General features: G+C 50.6%; 1 protein-coding gene across 2 annotated transcripts in view; it reads right to left on the reverse strand.

Moving 5' to 3' along the window:
• Nucleotides 1–19,955, reverse strand: part of LOC132825971 (collagen alpha-1(V) chain-like) — a 499,923-nt gene that overhangs the window by 41,387 nt on the left and 438,581 nt on the right. For both annotated transcript variants that reach the window (XM_060841664.1, XM_060841663.1), the window contains exons 41-51: nucleotides 16,193–16,246; nucleotides 15,011–15,118; nucleotides 14,345–14,452; nucleotides 13,346–13,399; nucleotides 11,867–11,920; nucleotides 11,667–11,774; nucleotides 6,555–6,608; nucleotides 5,926–5,979; nucleotides 4,059–4,112; nucleotides 2,228–2,281; nucleotides 802–909 (exon numbers count right to left, since the gene is read on the reverse strand). In XM_060841664.1, coding sequence (XP_060697647.1) covers nucleotides 802–909; nucleotides 2,228–2,281; nucleotides 4,059–4,112; nucleotides 5,926–5,979; nucleotides 6,555–6,608; nucleotides 11,667–11,774; nucleotides 11,867–11,920; nucleotides 13,346–13,399; nucleotides 14,345–14,452; nucleotides 15,011–15,118; nucleotides 16,193–16,246 — 810 coding nt within the window. The remainder of the gene's footprint in view (nucleotides 1–801; nucleotides 910–2,227; nucleotides 2,282–4,058; nucleotides 4,113–5,925; nucleotides 5,980–6,554; nucleotides 6,609–11,666; nucleotides 11,775–11,866; nucleotides 11,921–13,345; nucleotides 13,400–14,344; nucleotides 14,453–15,010; nucleotides 15,119–16,192; nucleotides 16,247–19,955) is intronic.

Here is a 19,955-nt window from a genome sequence, read left to right on the forward strand (position 1 = left end):
TCTCTTTCTGTGCCAGGAAAATTACAGCAAAGCCAAGAAAGCTTAAAAAGAACAAATTCTTACAAGAAGCAATCCATGATCACCTGATCACCCATCCAGTCCAAGGATGACCTCACCATCTAGACGACGGTGTCCTACATTTGCAAAACTCAAAAGGACTGTGAGCGAAAAAGAAGCTTACACCTCGTGGTCTGGACTTTGGACTGGGAGAATTTTGCTCTTCCTGTCTGTATTCCTTATTGGCCACAGTATCTGTGTTAAACTATTTATCTTTTGTCTGTCTTCATTGTGATTGAGTGTGTGTCTGTATGTTTAGGGTTTTGAAAGGATAGATTGCATCAAATAACAAATCCACTCTTTTCTGCTCTTGTTAAGTGTGTTACAATGAAAAGGATGAGTTTTATTGTGGAAATCAGAGATAATGTTTCAGGTCATGTGACTCTTTCTCAGAACCTCCGTTCTGAGGAAGGGTCACTTGACCCAAAACCTTAACCCTGATTTCTCTCCACAGATGCTGCCAGACCTGCTGAGCTTTTCCAGCAATTTATTTTAGTTTTCTTTCTGATTTACAGCATCCAAAGTTCTTTTGAATTTTACGATTTATTGTTACTGCAGTAACCTGGTGTGAATGGTTTGTGTCCTGGGTAGTAGTTAGTCATGTAAATGGGTCATCCTGGTGATCTCATTGGGGCATTGATACATTTCATGATGGAATGTGGAACAATTGGCCATGATGATTGACCCATTCTACCCAGTGACAGCAGGCAGCTGACTGGGAGCGATTGGTTGGAATATACTCACGGGACTTCCTTTTGGACCATCGTCTCCAGGAGGACCTTTTGGACCTGGAGGTCCAGCAGCACCTGATGGTCCAGATTCACCTTTCTCACCCCGTTCCCCTTTAGGCCCCTGCAGAACACCAAAAAAAAACTCTTCACTTGGAAAGAATGAGACAAAGTGTGAGCTGTGTGCCTTTCTAAACTGGTTAATCCACCGAAAGAAAGGAATTAGGAATGTTCTGGCCGCAGTGCCTGCTGTGCTATTGAATAAGATCATAGCTGATCTGATTACACCATGCTTGTGCTTAGTCCCAGTAACCTGTCACCCCATCGTTTATCAAGAATCTATTCAAAATATTAAAAATATTCAAAGTCTTGGTTTCCAATGTCTTTTGAGGAAGAGAGTTTCAAAGACTCATGACCTTCTGAGAGAGCAGAATCCAATCTGAGGAACTGGGTAGCTGTTTATTTCCCTTCTGCATTCTCCCAGGTAGGAAACAGTCTCTCCACATCCACCTCATCAAAACCCCTCATGGTCTGATAAATTTCAATGAGATCATTAGACCACAAGTTGTGGGTGCAGAGACAGGCCATTCAGCCCATCAAATCTGCTCATGAGGTCAAGGCTGAGCTGATCGTCATGAATTCCACTTTCCTGCTTTTCCCCACAACCCTTGGTTTGACTGATTAAAAATCAATTTATTTCAACCCCGAAGTACAGTTCTCTGTGACTCAAGCCACCTTTTATTTCCCTGGCCTTTAGTGGATACAGGCCTGGCTTGTCTCATCTTTCCTTAGAAGTTAATCCTTCCTTCCCAAATATCAATCTGGGAAACCTCCAAACTGCTTCCACCGAACTGACACCCTTCCTCCAAGAAGGAGACCACTACAGCTCACAGTACTCCAGCTGTGCTCTCGCCAGGGCCCGGTATAACTGCAGCATAACCTCGGCACTTTCTATTCAATTCCCCTTCTAACAAATGATAACACTCTCATAACTTTCTTGATTATTTCCTGCACCTGCAGACTAACCTTTTGTAATTCATGCTCTAAGAATCTTTGTGTCATAGAACTCTGCATTTACTTAAAGCTGCGATGACATCCTTACGTTTTACACTTGCTGCCAAATGGCCCATTTAACATTTCCCCACATTAAACTCCATTTGCCCAATTTTTGTCTGGCCACGTAATGTATTTTATAAAGCATTGTAGCTTCCGTATGTCCTTACTTTCCTATCCAGGCTTCTGGCCTTGCCCTTTCCTCCACATTCCAGTTTGTAAAGTATTCATTTCAATTCAGAGAATAACAGCAAGACTGTGGAAGAAGGTGAGGGTTGCTAGGGAGGGAAGAGTCGGGGGGTATATGGGGGCAGGAGGAGTCAGTTCTGTTATTTAATCAATGAGACAGACAGATACCAAACTCAAAGGATAACAAGCCAATTACTTACTGGCATTCCCAAATATCCTGGAGGTCCGGGTGCTCCCGCCTCTCCAGTGTCACCCTGGAGGAGAAACAGAGGGCCAGTGAAATATAAAAACCATCAAGACTACAACAGCTCATACCAGCCCAGAGTGTCGGGCTGAATGCTCACTGGGTTAGGTTCAGTTTAATTAAAGTAGCAACTGATCAGCAAAAACAGCGTATAGTGAAATCAAGATCCAGCACAAAGACAGGACACTCTCACTCTGATATGGAGGCAGCCCCACACTGAAGTAAGCTCAGTGCTGAGGGAGAGCCGCACTGTCGGAGGGTCAGTGCTGAGGGAGAGCTGCACTGTCGGAGGGTCAGTGCTGAGGGAGAGCTGCACTGTCGGAGGGTCAGTGCTGAGGGAGTGCTGCACTGTCGGAGGGTCAGTGCTGAGGGAGAGCTGCATTGTCGGAGGGTCAGTGCTGAGGGAGTGGGCACTGTCGGAGGGTCAGTGCTGAGGGAGAGCTGCATTGTCGGAGGGTCAGTGCTGAGGGAGTGCCGCACTGTCGGAGGGTCAGTGCTGAGGGAGTGCCGCACTGTTGGAGGGTCAGTGCTGAGGGAGTGGGCACTGTCGAAGGGTCAGTGCTGAGGGAGTGGGCACGGTCGGAGGGTCAGTGCTGAGGGAGTGGGCACTGTCGGAGGGTCAGTGCTGAGGGAGTGCCGCACTGTCGGAGGGTCAGTGCTGAGGGAGTGGGCACTGTCGGAGGGTCAGTGCTGAGGGAGTGGGCACTGTCGGAGGGTCAGTGATGAGGGAGTGCCACACTGTCGGAGGGTCAGTGCTGAGGGAGTGCCACACTGTCGGAGGGTCAGTGCTGATGGAGTGCTGCACTGTCAGAGGGTCAGTGCTAAGGGAGTGCCGCACTGTTGGAGGGTCAGCGCTGAGGGAGTGCCGCACTGTCGGAAGGTCAATACTCAGGGAGTGCCGCACTGTCGGAGGGTTAGTGCTGAGGTAGTGCTGCACTGTCGGAGGGTCAGTGCTGAGGGAGTGCCGCACTGTCGGAGGGTCAGTGCTGAGGGAGTGCCGCACTGTTGGAGGGTCAGTGCTGAGGGAGTGGGCACTGTCGAAGGGTCAGTGCTGAGGGAGTGGGCACGGTCGGAGGGTCAGTGCTGAGGGAGTGGGCACTGTCGGAGGGTCAGTGCTGAGGGAGTGCCGCACTGTCGGAGGGTCAGTGCTGAGGGAGTGGGCACTGTCGGAGGGTCAGTGCTGAGGGAGTGGGCACTGTCGGAGGGTCAGTGATGAGGGAGTGCCACACTGTCGGAGGGTCAGTGCTGAGGGAGTGCCACACTGTCGGAGGGTCAGTGCTGATGGAGTGCTGCACTGTCAGAGGGTCAGTGCTAAGGGAGTGCCGCACTGTTGGAGGGTCAGCGCTGAGGGAGTGCCGCACTGTCGGAAGGTCAATACTCAGGGAGTGCCGCACTGTCGGAGGGTTAGTGCTGAGGTAGTGCTGCACTGTCGGAGGGTCAGTGCTGAGGGAATGCCACACTGTCAGAGGGTCAGTGCTAAGGGAGCGGCGCATTGTCGGAGGGTCAGTGCTGAGGGAGTGGTGCATTCTTGGAGGGTCATGTCACTTTTAATTTTCCATTTTGGATTAGAATGCAGAATGACATATGTTGCAAAACATTACTCTGCAGTTAAAACTGACCCTAACTCATAAATGTTTGTAAGCAATGCCTATTGCAACACATCAGTGTGTTGCGATGAATTCAGATTCACTGGTGAGCAGTCCCATTAAAGGGCCCTTCCTCCTGAACTCTGAGCCAATTGCTGTACATTGTTTCCTGTGAGAGCAGAAACAGATTGCAGATAGTACCTTCTGGCCCACGGCGCCTGGGTTACCGATTCCTCCTGCAGGACCTTGGGGACCCTATAATACAAACAATCCATTGGAGATTACATTACAGCAGAAGTGGTGTTCTGAGCACTGGCTTCCTGCTGGCTCTCCCAAATTGATATTCTAAGCATACATTCCTTCAACAGCTGTGTCTGGGTCTATCTCTCGTCAGGCCAATGCAATGTCGCCATTAGTTAATATAACGGCTGTGTAATAAACAGTAACATGTGTCATTTCCAGTCTCTCCCCCAACTTCAAACACCATGTGCTTCGAGTCAGGATAATGTTTGTCAATCTGAATTCTTCGAATGTGTTGTTTTTGAGACTTGTACACAGTCATAAGAGTTTTTCCTTTCGTTGGTCTTACACTCACTCAGGAAAAAAAATTTGCTCAAGTTGTAACATTGAATAAACATGAGGTTCATGGAGAAGTGGGAGGCAGCAGCCACCCTGCTCTCTGCTTCTCTCAGCTCAAGGCCTTTTGGGGAGCTCACTGGACAAGTAGTCCAGAGCCAGGCTTATGAGCTCGGATCATGGGTTCAAATCCCACCACAGCAGTTGGTGAAATTGATCTTCAGTAAAAGTCTGGAATAAAAAAGACTGATTTAATGGTGACCACTGTCAATTGTCATTAAACTCCTCAGGTTCAGTAGTAGGGATAGCCTTACCCAGTCTGGCCTACATGTGATTCTAGATCCGTGGCAAAGTGGGGCTGCCCTCTGAAATAATCGAGCAAGGAACGGAGTTCAACGGGTAATTAGAGACGGGCAACAAACACCGGCCTCCCCAGTCATGGCCACATCTCTAAAATGATCAAATAAAGGCTCCTCTATATACTGTCCCCATCAAACACTCTCAGGACAGGGACAGCACTGGGTTAGATTCAGGTTAAAGCTCCCTCTACTCTGTTGAATATTAGAGAGTCTGTCCTTCTCCCAATCTCCTACCTTATTTCCCATTTGCAACATTCGGTGATGTCTGTGACCTGGTCTCCCTGGGCTATCTGTGTTACCCATCAACAGAGATGCTGCCATGTTGTTTGATCAAGTGACCAAGGAGTGATGTATCTGACTGAGTGTGAACGTTGGTGATTGCATCCAGAGATACAGACACTCAGCATGCAGCCAGACCACATTTGCTGTATGGGTAAACTGCAGTGTGGTGAGGGAACAGACACGTACACAATGGAGACATGGTCAGGAGGCTCACATGATGGTATCAGTGCCCTTGGTGATTTTGAATCATGTTGGAATGGACACCAAAACTCAATGAAGTCAAACCTTGGAGTAAAGTCTCACTTTGTGATTTAACTCAAGTCATCCAACTGTAACATCAAATGGGAAATTATAAATTGAGAAACATATTGTTTTCCTTTTAATGGAATTGCTATTACAGGCTGCAAAATGTACTCTCATTGGCCGTGGAGGGCTCCACATGATCTGTGCTTTGATTTCCATCATTCCACCTTCAGCTTTTAGCTCCCTGGATTCTAAGCTCTGGAATTCCCTCCCTAATTCTCACCACTTCCCACTCCTCATTTAGGATACTCCTTAAAACAAAGCTCATTGATCAGGTTTGGGCTCACATGCCTCAGAACCCTATTTTATGGTTGAATGCCAATTCTGAGGTGGGTTTTGCCTTCTCTCTCATGGGCTGTGCCACATTTAACTCCATGGAAGGTTCTATATAAATGTACATTGAGTGGATGAGCTGTCAAAACATTCAGCACAACATTGGGACTGCCACAAAACCAGGGTTTAGAATATCAGCTGAGCCTGTTTACTGTGGGACATTGCCCTGCCCAGTGAGACAACAGGGTGAACCATTCCCAAGGACAAATACTTACATCTGCCCCTGGAGCACCAGACGGGCCGCGGGGTCCTGGGGGCCCAGGGGGACCCTGCGAATGGAAACATTGGAGAATCAATTACATTCTCATCATCGCCACACCCCAACATTCACATAGAAACAAACCACACACTCACACACGCTCACACCCACACCCAGTCACACTTACACACCCACACGCTCACACACAGTCACACACACACACAGTCACACTCACACACAGTCACACTCACACACAGTCACATTCACACCCAGTCACATCCACACACACACACTCACACTCACATCCACACACACTCACACCCACACACTTACACACACTCACACTTACACACACACACACTCACACACACACACTCACACACACACCCAAACACTCTCATACACACTCTCTCTCACACACACAACCATAAACATTCTCATACACACTCACACATTCATAAACACACACAACTCACTCACACACACATTCACTCACCCACCCACCCACATACACAGTTACACACACTAATTCATACACACACTCTCTCTACACACACACACACATACACATATACAGTTACAGTTATACTAATTCATACACACACAGTTATGCTATCTCATACACACTCACACACACTCACTTACCATTGGTCCCACATCACCAGTTTCACCTTTCTCACCTGGTGGACCAGGTAACCCCTGGAACAGATCGAATGTTAACAGTTAGTGTGTCAGTAACTTCAACAGGGAAACCATTTCCTTCAATTCGCAAATCATGGATCACACTTACCCCACACTCTGAAAATTACTCATTCCCAAGTATTTCTTCAATTTCCTTTGGGAAAATTCCTGTTGAATGTGCTTCCACTGGCCTTGCCGGGAGCACCCCCCAGATCACAATACCTTACTGAGTCCAAAACCCCCCTTCAGCCTGGTTCTTTTAGTGATAATCCTCAATTGATATCTGGCTGGTTATTGATCCTCCTGCCCCTCAAATAGTTATTTCTTTAAACTCATACCGAAGCTGAAACGTGTCGACTGAATCTCCCCTGAACCATCTCTGCTCCATGGAAGATATTCCCACTTCTCCAGTCCCTCTACACTCATCACAATTCCTCATCCCTGCTTCCACTTTGGTAAATCCCGCTGCACACCCCCTCCCAGGTTACGACATTACTCCTAAGAATGCAGCATTCTGCATTAAACACACTTGTCCTGCTGGAAATAAACCAGTTATTTATAAATGTTTAGGATAAATTTCTCAAATATATTACTCTATTAATAAAGCCTATTAATAAACTCTATTATTAAGAGGGCAGCACGGTGGCTCAGTGGTTAGCACTGCTGCCTCATAGCACCAGGGACCCGGGTTCGATTCCAGCCTCGCACAACTGTCCGTGTGGAGTTTGCACATTCTCTCCGTGTCTGTGTGGGATTCCACTGGGTGTTCTGGTTTCCTCCCACAATCCAAAGATGTGCAGGTCAGGTGAATTGGCCAAGCTAAATTGCCCCATAGTGTCTGGGTGGGTTACTCTTCGAAGGGTCGGTGTGGACTGGTTGGGCCGAAGGGCCTGTTTCCACGCTGCAGGGAATCTAATCTAATAAAGCCATAATCCATTTGGATGTGATTGCATTGGAGGGGGTGCAGAGAAGATTCCCCAGAGGTTGCCCTGGGATGGAGCGGTTTGGATCTGGAAAGAGGCAGGATAGGCTGAGGGTGTTTGCTTTGGAGCAGAGAAAGTTGGGGGAGGTGCCTGATCGAGATGTATCAGATCATGAAGGGCATGGACAGGGAGCAGAGACAGCAGTGGTCCCTCTCAAAGGGTCGAGAACAAGAGGGTGTAAATTTAACATAAAAGGAAGGGAGGGCATTCAGAGAGGATTCTAGGAAAAGCCGTTTCACCAAAACGGTGTTGGGATCTGAAATGCCGTGCCTGAGGGAGGGGAAACCTCACAACATTTAAAATGTACTTGGGGAGGCACTTGGAATGTCATAACATTCAAAACTATGGGACTGGTGTAGGGACTGGTGTAGGGGACTGGTGTAGGGGACTGGTGTAGGGGACTGGTGTAGGGGACTGGTGTAGGGGACTGGTGTAGGGGACTGGATGGTGTAGGGACTGGTGTACGGGACTGGATGGTGTAGGGGACTGGTGTAGGGGACTGGATGGTGTAGGGACTGATGTAGGGGACTGGTGTGGGGACTGGTGTGGGGGACTGGTGTAGGGTATGGGTGTAGAGTTTGGGGGGGTGGTGCGGGGGGGTGTAGAGGGTAGTGAGATGTGTGGGGCGTGCAGTGTGTATGTGGATGTGTGTGGAGGATGTAGGTGGGTTTAGACGGGTGGGGATTGTAGGGGAGATGTCGTGGGTATGTGGGGAATGTAGGAGAGAGGTCAGGAGATGTGGCGGGGTGTGTCGGGTGTAGGCGTGATGTCGGGAGGGGGTGTTGGGGTGGAGTGTGATGTCGGGAGGGGGTGTTGGGGTGGAGTGTGATGTCGGGAGGGGGTGTTGGGGTGGAGTGTGATGTCGGGAGGGGGTGTTGGGGTGGAGTGTGATGTCGGGAGGGGGTGTTGGGGTGGAGTGTGATGTCGGGTGGATTGTGGGGCGTGGGGAGTGGGGGTGTGATGTCGGGGTGTGTGTGGGGGGGTGTAGGGGTGATGTCGGGGGGTGTGTGTGGGGGGTGTAGGGGTGATGTCGGGGTGTGTGTGGGGGGGTGTAGGGGTGATGTCGGGGGGTGTGTGTGGGGGGTGTAGGGGTGATGTCGGGGTGTGTGGGGTGTATATGGGTGATGTCGGGGTGTGTGTGTGGGGGGGTGTAGGGGTGATGTCGGGGGGTGTGTGTGGGGGGTGTAGGGGTGATGTCGGGGGGTGTGTGTGGGGGGTGTAGGGGTGATGTCGGGGGGTGTGTGTGGGGGGTGTAGGGGTGATGTCGGGGGTGTGTGTGGGGGGTGTAGGGGTGATGTCGGGGTGTGTGGGGGGTGTAGGGGTGATGTCGGGGGGTGTGTGTGGGGGGTGTAGGGGTGATGTCGGGGGGTGTAGGGGTGATGTCGGGTGGATTGTGGGGCGTGGGGAGTGGGGGTGTGATGTCGGGGTGTGTGTGGGGGGGTGTAGGGGTGATGTCGGGGGGTGTGTGTGGGGGGTGTAGGGGTGATGTCGGGGTGTGTGGGGTGTATATGGGTGATGTCGGGGTGTGTGTGTGGGGGGTGTAGGGGTGATGTCGGGGTGTGTGTGTGGGGGGTGTAGGGGTGATGTCGGGGGGTGTGTGTGGGGGGTGTAGGGGTGATGTCGGGGGGTGTGTGTGGGGGGTGTAGGGGTGATGTCGGGGGGTGTGTGTGGGGGGTGTAGGGGTGATGTCGGGGGGTGTGTGTGGGGATTGTAGGGGTGATGTCGGGGGGTGTGTGTGGGGGGTGTAGGGGTGATGTCGGGGGGTGTGTGTGGGGGGTGTAGGGGTGATGTCGGGGGGTGTGTGGGGGGTGTTGGGGTGATGTCGGGGGGTGTGGGTGGGGGGTGTAGGGGTGATGTCGGGGTGTGTGGGGGGTGTAGGGGTGATGTCGGGGGGTGTGTGTGGGGGGTGTTGGGGTGATGTCGGGGGGTGTGTGTGGGGGGTGTAGGGGTGATGTCGGGGGGTGTGTGGGGGGTGTAGGGGTGATGTCGGGGGGTGTGTGGGGGGTGTAGGGGTGATGTCGGGGTGTGTGGGGGGTGTAGGGGTGATGTCGGGGGGTGTGTGTGGGGGGTGTAGGGGTGATGTCGGGGGGTGTGTGTGGGGGGGTGTTGGGGTGATGTCGGGGTGTGTGTGTGGGGGGGTGTAGGGGTGATGTCGGGGGGTGTGTGGGTGGGGGGTGTAGGGGTGATGTCGGGGTGTGTGTGGGGGGTGTAGGGGTGATGTCGGGGGGTGTGTGTGGGGGGTGTAGGGGTGATGTCGGGGTGTGTGGGGGGTGTAGGGGTGATGTCGGGGGGTGTGTGTGGGAGGTGTAGGGGTGATGTCGGGGGGTGTGTGTGGGGGGTGTAGGGGTGATGTCGGGGGGTGTGTGTGGGGGGTGTAGGGGTGATGTCGGGGTGTGTGGGGGGTGTAGGGGTGATGTCGGGGGGTGTGTGGGGGGTGTAGGGGTGATGTCGGGGGGTGTGTGTGGGGGGTGTAGGGGTGATGTCGGGGTGTGTGGGGTGTATATGGGTGATGTCGGGGTGTGTGGGGGGTGTAGGGGTGATGTCGGGGGGTGTGTGGGGGGTGTTGGGGTGATGTCGGGGTATGTGTGTGGGGGGGGTAGGGGTGATGTCGGGGTGTGTGTGTGGGGGGTGTAGGGGTGATGTCGGGGGGTGTGTGGGGGGTGTTGGGGTGATGTCGGGGGGTGTGTGTGGGGGGTGTAGGGGTGATGTCGGGGGGTGTGTGGGGGGTGTTGGGGTGATGTCGGGGGGTGTGTGGGGGGTGTTGGGGTGATGTCAGGGGGTGTGTGTGGGGGGTGTAGGGGTGATGTCGGGGGGTGTGTGGGGGGTGTTGGGGTGATGTCGGGGGTGTGTGTGGGGGGTGTAGGGGTGATGTCGGGGGGTGTGTGGGGCGTGTAGGGGTGATGTTGGGGGTGTGTGGGGCGTGTAGGGGTGATGTTGGGGGGTGTGTGGGAGGGTGTGTGGGAGGGTGTAAGGGTGTTGTTGGGGGGTGTGTGGGAGGTGTAGGGGTGATGTCGGGGGGTGTGTGTGGGAGGTGTAGGGGTGATGTCGGGGGGTGTGTGTGGGGGGTGTAGTGGTGATGTTGGGGGGTGTGGGGGGGTTTAGGGGTGATGTCAGGGGGTGTGGGGGGGTGTAGGGGTGATGTCGGGGGTGGGGGTGTTGTAGGGGAGATGTCGGGGGGTGGGGGTGTTGTAGGGGTGATGTCGGGGTGTGTGGGGGGGTTTGGGGTGATGTCGGGGTATGTGGGTGGGGATGTTGTAGGGGTGATGTGTGGGGGGTTGTAGGAGCTGGGGGGTGTGGTGTGTAGTGAAGTGGGGGGGGTTGTTGGTTGTTGTGTAGTTTTGGTGGCACGGACTTAATGCGCTTTTTAATTCTGTGTTGTTTTTAACTGTTTTCTCTTGTTATTGCATCAGTTTTAAATGTTCACCGATAGACGCCAGCCTGGCCCCCCCACCCCACAACGCCCCCACCCCCACTCGATCTGTTGATACCTGCTGTCTTCACTAATCCTGTACCAAGTGGTGAATGTATTGTGTTGAAGGTTGCACACAGGACAGTCGCGTTCCCTACCTAACCCGAACCTGCAGGGTGCCACATTGAGTTTGTATCTGAGTGAACTGAGAGCTCCTAAAGAGAGTCCCAGATCATGGAGACATTCAGAGCCCCTGCCTGATACCTGTGAGGACAGGCACTCGCACAAAACCTGTGAGGCTTCAAAGAAGGGATTAGGAGCTTCAGACAAGAGTGAAAACTGACCATGAGTGGGTGAAGCGTGTCACTCTGTGTGTTTCCTTGTTCATTTCAAAGTCAGAGATCACACGACACCAGGTTAGAGACTAACCGGTTTATTTGGAAGCACTAGCTTTCAGAGTGATGCTCCTCTCTCAGATCCAAAAGCTTGTGGTTTGCAATAAACCAGTCTGTCCCCCTCAGTCCAACACCGGTACCTCCACAGCACGCTCATTACAAGATGCAGACCCAAGGAATTCTCAACCAAAACTGATCCAACTGATCAGAGGTTTGCGAATGAATTAGCAGCTCTCTGCCAGGCAGATGTGATCCAGTTGCAATGATTGAAAGGGATGCTTTAACTTACCTGAAGACCAACTGGACCAGGAGGACCATGGAAACCCCTTGGGCCTTCATCACCTTTCTGGCCAAAGAGACCTTGTTGTCCCCTCGGACCAGGCTCGCCATCTGCCCCCTAAAAAACAAATGAGGTCTCAGAGTCACGAAGCTGCTCAAGGAGGCTCCTCACTCAAACGTGACTGTGCCAGGAAATGATGTGGTACTCACAGCTGGTCCGGGTTGTCCAATGGGGCCTTGAGGTCCTGACGGACCAGGTGGACCCTGTAAAGAGATGATCAAACAGCCACCTTTAGGAAGAGGAACTGCGTCAAATACACAACCCAACTAAAGGATCACACTCTCTGACTGTAATCAGTCAAAGGCCTTCACATCCAGTTGTCCCTCAGCTCACCTACAGCACAGACTTACCCCGGTTCAAACATGGGAGTAAAACCCAGCTTCACAGAAGGGTCCAATCAGCATTCATTATCGGGAGGAGCAGGAATCTGCTTTGTCCTTCATTCAGGTTGAAGTTTGCCCGTTTACCCCTTGATAAGGGCAGTTGCAGAGTCACATCCACCCACACTGGAGCCAAGTGAAGGTACTGGAAATATAGCTCCTCATTCCTTCATGGCATGTGGGTATCCTGGCAAGGCTAGCCTGTGTTGCCCTTGAACTGAGTGCCGAGCTATTTCATTTCAAAGGGCAGTTAAGAAGCAAATACATTGCTGTGGGTGTGGAGTCACACATTGGCCAGACCAGGTAACGAGAGCAGATTTTCCTGGAGGACAGTAGCGATGGGTGTATACAACAATTGATGATGGTTTCCCAGTCACCACTGCTCTGATGAGGTTTCAATTGGATTTCATTAAGGCAACTTACTTCCCACCAGCTGGTGGGACTTGAAACCTGGGACTCTGGGATGCTAGTCCAGGGACATCACCACCACCTCACCACTCCCACCCAGAAAGGTACAAGTGCATCTTTAATCTCCTCAAAAGGAGGAGGATTCCAATCCAGTCAGGAGCACATTTGCTGAAGAGTTGGAGCCAAGTGTTGCTGCTTCCTGTTCAAGAGATGGGCATAGATCCAGGGACAATGCCCAGGGATCTCCCCATCCTATCACAGATCACCCAGTCTCATCTGACCAATTTCATTTAAGTCCAAAAAACAGTCAGGGCACAATCCCTTGGGGTTACATGGAGTTAAATTATAAGCAGGACATCATTTGAACATCTCATTCTGATCTGATACCTGCCCAATAATAGCTCTGGTTCTCCATCTTCTCATTTCCCCCCTGAGCTGAGACCAGCTATCGCGCTGCGCTGGGTGTTTCTCAGCCAGCTTTTCTCACATGGTGAGACTTGTTCGTTCCTGTACTGATCACTAACAAAAAGAGCTCTGGGGAGCACTTAATCTGAAAGCATTGTTACTTAGTGTCCCCAGAAATATCTGTCGCTCATGCAAGGAAATACTGACATAAGCAAAGCCAGACAGCTGGTGAGGGATGGGGTGGGGGGAGACGAGGGCCATTTTCGTATCACACACATGGCCCATGGGCTTCTGAGGAAGGGTCCCTCTGACCTCTCTCCACAGATGCTGCCAGGCCTGCTGAACGTTTCTACTCCAACAGTTTTATTCTTGTTTGTGATTGACAGCATCCACAGATCTGTCCGTTTATACTGAGCCCATGATGCCAGCTCTTACCTGTTCACCTTTGTCACCTTTGTTGCCTTTCTGTCCTGCCTCACCAGCTTCACCCTGAAAGGAGAAATTACATCAAGAGTCATTGGTTTTCAAATAAACCCTAACCCTGTCGCTCTTACACCTGTCCTATCTTTAACCAGCCTCCCTAGAAATGCACTCAAAGTTAGATTTCCAAAGAAGGGTCACTGAACTCCGAACTTTAACCCTGTTTGGCTCTCGGCTGATACTGCCAAACCTGCTGAGATTCCACAGCAATTTCTGCTTTTATTCCACTGTCTTTCTGCTCTCTGGATAAAGCTTCTCCTGGATTCCCTACCAGATTGTTCATGACTGTCACACATAGACACTAGGAGGAGCAGTGGGCCGTTCGGCCCTTCCAGGCTGCTCCAACATGCAATTTGATCATAGCTGACCATCCAACTCACGCCCCTGTTCCCGTTTTCTCCCCATAACCTTTGATCCCTTTAGTCCTAAGAACTTGATCTAATGCCTTCTTGAAAACACTTAATGTTTTAGTGTCAACCAATTTCTGTGGCAGAGAATTCCCCGGGCTCCCCACTCTCTGGGTGAAGATATTGCTCCTCATTTCTGTCCTAAATGGCCCACCCTGTACCTTTAGACTGTGACCCGCTGGTTCTGAACTCCCTGGCCATTGGGAACTCCCTTCCTGCCTAACACTGATGGCCTTGAGTTTTAACCTTCGTCATGAGTCACTCTCTATATTGACCCGATCAAAGTCTTTCATGATATGAGAAACCACATTAAGGTCATCCCTCAGCCTTTTCTTTTCTAGAAGGGAGAGCCCTAGCCTTCTGACTTTATTGTTTTTGCTTAACCTCTCAAATTGGTCCTGTCTGTGTCGTTTTGTTTCCACCCTGCCCAATGCTCCTACAGCTTTCCAGTTAGAACGGGGAGTGTTTGCACACTGCATGACCTCCTTAGCATGTGCTGCTGTACGAAGTGAAGCATCTGATGACAAGCCAGTGGTTGGGTTCTCACCTTATCTCCATCTTCCCCTGGTGGTCCTGATGGGCCAGCTGGACCTGGGAGACCAACAGGACCCTGGACCCCATCACGACCTGCTGGTCCCTGAGGTCCTTTCTCACCCTGCAAGCAGAAGGAGGAGAGAAAAGCAGTGAGGAGTCAATGTATCCCCCAACCTGATATCTGAACTGAGAGACAGACAGCCCGCTATCACCTGAAGGAGTCTCAAACCCCTTCGTCCAGGTTGTTGACGTTCATCAATGGTATCAAGAGCTTGGAAGATGGATCCAAAGATGGCCAATCTGCTCCTTGGGATCAACCTTTTCTATTGATGTTGCTGGCACAATGACTGCATCGAGCCCACCCAAACCGGGAGGCAGGTCCCCTCAGTGGGCCTTGCTTCGAATGTTCGTTGTAATTGTGCAGGATCTAAGGTGAGATTCTGGGAACTGCCGTGACATAGCTACAGAGAAGACCAAGGGTGAACCCATCAAAGAGGGAGCAGGCGAGGCACAGAGTGTGGAATATTGTGAAAGCACAGTGTACATAGATTCAAGTACATTCATAGAACATACAGATGATGGTACACGGAGAGGGGAATTGACATTGAATGGATAGCACAGTAGCTGGTACATGGACAATATACAGACGAGGAGTACAATCAGGAGAAGCGGTACTTACAGGGGCTCCCTTTTCACCAGCAGGGCCTGGGGGCCCTTGAGGGCCAGGTCGCCCAGGGAGTCCGATGGGTCCTGCCGGTCCAGCCTGCCCACGATCACCTGGAGAGCCCTTCAGAAACAACACAGCTCAAGGTTAAAATGAGAAACGTCACCCTCAATCCGGGACATTTTAGATATGTAACTCTGAAAGGACAGGTTTGAGAGGACAGAGTGTTCCTGGGGTTGAGGTTAGGCCAGAGCCTGTGGGGGAATTGCAGAAATGGGTACAGAAACTTTGGTCACAACCCCCCCTGCCAATGTCTCCTGAGCAGCAGAATTCAAACGTTAGGCTTGGATCTCGCAGTTTCTTACATTTTCCAAACTCCCCAGTCCTTTCTGTGTCTGGGAGGTGTCTGCTCTTACTGAGGCTGGTGGGTCTTGTTAGACCCTGAGTCAGTTGGAGCTGTGTGACAGGTCACTGTTTCGCTCACCACCCTGAAAACAAACTTGCTTCCAGGTGCCCAAATCTCCTCCTCCATCTCCAGCGAATGAACTGCTTGCTGTGAGCAGTAAGTGAAGGGCAGGGAGGAGGGGGAGTGTTGGGTGGACCTTAAGGTTTCCACCCGGGACCCTGTGTGCAAAGTCCTCAACTTTGCACCAGCCTACTTTGGCTGTATGGTCTGCCTCTGTCCAGAAACCAAGGGAAATGCTGACATAGCACGGTACCTTCTGAAAGATAACAGGCTTAACGCTTCATGTTATCCTCTAAAACTCTTTGTTAAAACCCTTCTCACTGGGAAACTCGACAACTGCAGTTCCGGATCAGTCTTTGTCCATTAGCAGTAGCCATTGGAACGTGAGACAGGACCTGTGATTGACTGACTGAAGAGATTCAGAACGAGGGGATATACAGGAATTATTCGCTTTCAGATTGAGTGGTCTAAGGCTTCATGAGAAGAGTGAGGAATCACAAGCGACCATGCCTCACTGAAAGCATCGCCTTTTACAACAGTTCCGGACTTTACCAATGTGGATTGGTGGAGCCCTCAAACCTCCAGGATTAACCTGCAATCTCCAGGAATTAAATTATTGTATTTACTTTGTCTGGAGGCTGAGGGAACAGGATGGGGTCACATAAAGGAGAGATCCAGTTAGAGTTGACAACACTAATTGTGGAGTGGCTGCTCCTAGGATTCTCACTTACCAGGGGGCCTGGGGGCCCAGGAGGTCCCTCACTGCCTTTCAAACCAATCTGACCCTGTGTAGAGAGAGAGAGAAAAACAAAAATCACTGCGGAATCTGCCAAATATACATTTATCAAAGAACAGCAGCAAAATTTGACCATTTGGCCCTTCCAGCCTGTTCCAGCATTCAGTGTGATCATGGCTGATCTTTGACCTCGACTCCGTATTCCCCACAGATCCCTGGAGATCAAACAAATCTTTGAATTGCTGGAATTTCCTTCCTCAAAAGGCATTGCATGCAGAATCTTTAAATATTTTTAAGTGACAGGTTGATAGATTCTTGATGGTAAAGGGTTTGAAAGATTATTGAAGATATCTAGCAATGTCGAGTTGAAGTTAAAATTAGAAATGATCAACTCGAAAGGTGGAGTGAGCTTGAAGGGCCTTGTTTGGACATTGGCAAATCTGTCCTTTTGTCCTGTTCTAACTGACTCAGAGCAAGCTGCCATGCTGTGGTTTTGGTGTGGGCTTTGGTGGCTTGGATCCAGTGGGACTTTGCATAGCTACACAACACAGGGTTCAGCTCACTTTGATCTGAACCCCACTGATCACATTCCACACTCACCACTCTCTGTGTACAGAACCAACCTTTGACATCTCCCCTAAACCCTCCTCCAATCACCCCCTTGTGATAGCCATTCCTGCCCTGGGAAAAAGTCTCTGGCTATCCACTCTATCTTAAGCCTCTCATCAACTTGTACACCTCTATCAAGTCACCTCTCACCCGTCTTCACTCCAATGAGAAAAGCCTTAGCTCTCTCAACCTTTCTTCATAAGACATACACTTCAGTCCAGGCAGCATCTGGTAAATCTCCTCTGTGCCCTCTCTAAAGCTTCTACATCCTTTCCATAATGAGACAACCAGAACTGAACACTGTATTCCAAGTGTGGGCTAACCAGGGCTTTGTAGAGCTGCAGCATAACCTCGCGGCTCTTAAACTCAATCCCTCTGCTAATGACAGCCAACACACCATACACCACCATAATACTCCTATCAACTTGGGTGGCAACTTTGAGGGATCTATGGGAGTGAACTCCAAGATCCCTCTGTTCCTCCCCACTGCCAAGAATCCTGCCTTTAACCCTGAATTCTGTATTCAAATTCGAGCTTCCGAAATGAATCACTTCACACTTTTCCAGATTGATCTCCATCTGCCACTTCTCAGTCCAGCTCTGCATCCTGTCAGTGTCCCATTGCAACCTACAACAGCCCTCCACACTATCCACAACTCCACCAATCTTCATGTCATCAGCAAATTTACTAACCCACCCTTCCATGTCCTCATCCAAGTCATTTATAAAAATCACAGACAGCAGAGGTCCCAGAACCGATCCCTGTCGATCACCGCTGCTCACCGAGCTCCAGGCTGAATACTTTCCATTTACCACCACCCTCTGTCTTCTATGGGTCAGCCAATTCTGTATTCAGACAGCCAAATGTCCCTGTATTCCACGCCTCCTTACTTTCTGAATGGGCCTACCATGTGGAACCTTATCAATTGCCTTGCTAAAATCCATGTACACCACATCAACTGCTATACCTTCATCAATGTGTTTTGTCACATTGTCAAAGAATTCAATAGTGAGGCATGACCCGCCCCTCACAGGGCCATGCTGACACTCTCTAATCCAAACCCTGTCTCTCAGAATCCTCTCCGATAATTTGCCCACCACCGACATAAGACTAACGAGTCTGTAATTCCCAGGGGTGTCCCTATTCCCTTTCTTGAACAAGAGAATAGCATTTTCCGCCCTTTAGGATCTGGCTGTGGTCTGACAGATTACTGGGATCTGAGTGTGGGAGGGTGAGATTACTGCAATCTGGTTGGGGAGTAAGACATTACTGGAATCTAGTTAGAGGTGAGCCATTACTGGGATCTGGCTGTGGGGATGGATTTCCTTGGAGTGGGGGTATTCCTTTGGGTTGCATCAGAAGCTCAGTCTTTGTGTGTCAAGGTCCCGAGAATATTGCTGTCTGATAGCCGCGGAATGTAGTTCAGTGCAATTCGGAGTTGGTCAAATATTGCACGAGATAAAAACCTGGGGCATTGTCCTCTGATCAGTGGGGCTCAGAGGTGACTTGGTAGAGGTGTACAAGTTGATGAGAGGCTTAAGATAGAGCGGATAGCCAGAGACTTTTTCCCAGGGCAGGAATGGCTATCACAAGGGGGTGATCGGAGGAGGATTTCGGGGAGATGTCAGAGATTGCTTCTGTACACAGAGAGTGGTGGGTGTGTGGAATGCACTGCCAGCGGTGAGAGTAGAGTCAGAGACATTAGGGACATTTAAGAGACTCTTGGACAGGCCCATGGATGGTACTTAAATGACGGGTGTGTAGGTTGGTTTGATCTTAGAGTAGGAAAAAGGTTGGCACACTGAAGGGCCTGGACTGTTCTATGTAATTACTCATACTCCAGCCAATTAATCTCACACTCCCACAGCCAGATCCCAATAATCTCAGACTCCCACAGCCAGATCCCAGTAATCTCTCACTCCCACATCCAGATCCCAATAATCTCACAGTCCCACAGCCAGATCCCAGTAATCTCATACTCCCACAATCTGATCCCAATAATCTCACAGTCCCACAGCCAGATCCCAATAATCTCACAGCCCACAGCAAGATCCCAATAATCTCACACTCCCACAACCTGATCCCATTAATCTCACAGTCCCACAGCCAGATCCCAGTACTCTCACACTCCCACAACCTGTTCCCAATAATCTCACACTCCCACAACCAGATCCCAGTAATCTCACACTCCCATAGCCAGATCCTAGTAATCTCACGCTCCCACAATCTGATCCCATTAATCTCTCATTCCCACAACCTGATCCCAGTAATCTCACACTCCCTCAGCCTGATCCCAGTAATCTCTCACTCACTAACCCGATCACAGTAATCTCACACTCCCACAACCTGAATCCCAGTAATCTTAAACTCCTAAAACCAAATCCCGGTAATCTGTAAATCCATAGCCAGGTGCCAGTAATCTTTTTGAGGGATAATGGTCCTGCATCGATTGACAGTATCTTACTGTAAGAGGAAGAAGTTTAGATTAGATTAGATTCCCAGACAGTATGGCCCTTTGCCTAACCAGTCCACACCACCCCTCCAATGAGTAACCCACCCAGACCCATTCCCCCACCTGATACTCACCCCTGACTAATGCACTGTGGGCAATTTAGCACCGCCAATTCACCTGGTCTGCACATCTTTTGGATTGTGGGACGAAATCCACCCAGACACAGGGAGAATGTGCAAACTCCACACAGACAGTCACCCAAGGCTGGAATTGAACCCGGGTCCCTGGCGCTGTGAGGCAGCAGTGCTAACCACTGAGCCACTGTGCCTAAACAGTGTGCACAGCATCTCCCACTCATTCTCATTCTGACTCCTTCACCTGGAAACACACAGGCTGTGACACACATTCATCCAGCTGAAAGACATTCCACTATTAACCCATGTTATTTTTAAGTATGTCCATCGATTTGCTTATTGAGCAATTGAAATGTTAATATCTCCCTGTTGAAAAGATGTCTTTGGAATCGAACCCCCAAGTTATCCCTGTCCAGGGGGTGTTTGATGGGGACAGTGTAGAGGTAGCTTTACTGTGTAACTAACCTCATGTGGTCCTTGCCCTGGGAGTCCTTTCTCTGTACTGAAAGCAGGCCATTCAGCCCATCCAATCCACACTGAATCTTCGAAGAGCATCCCACTCA

This window comes from Hemiscyllium ocellatum, chromosome 21 (assembly GCF_020745735.1).
Source record: "Hemiscyllium ocellatum isolate sHemOce1 chromosome 21, sHemOce1.pat.X.cur, whole genome shotgun sequence".
In the NCBI taxonomy this organism is placed as follows: Eukaryota; Metazoa; Chordata; class Chondrichthyes; order Orectolobiformes; family Hemiscylliidae; genus Hemiscyllium; species Hemiscyllium ocellatum.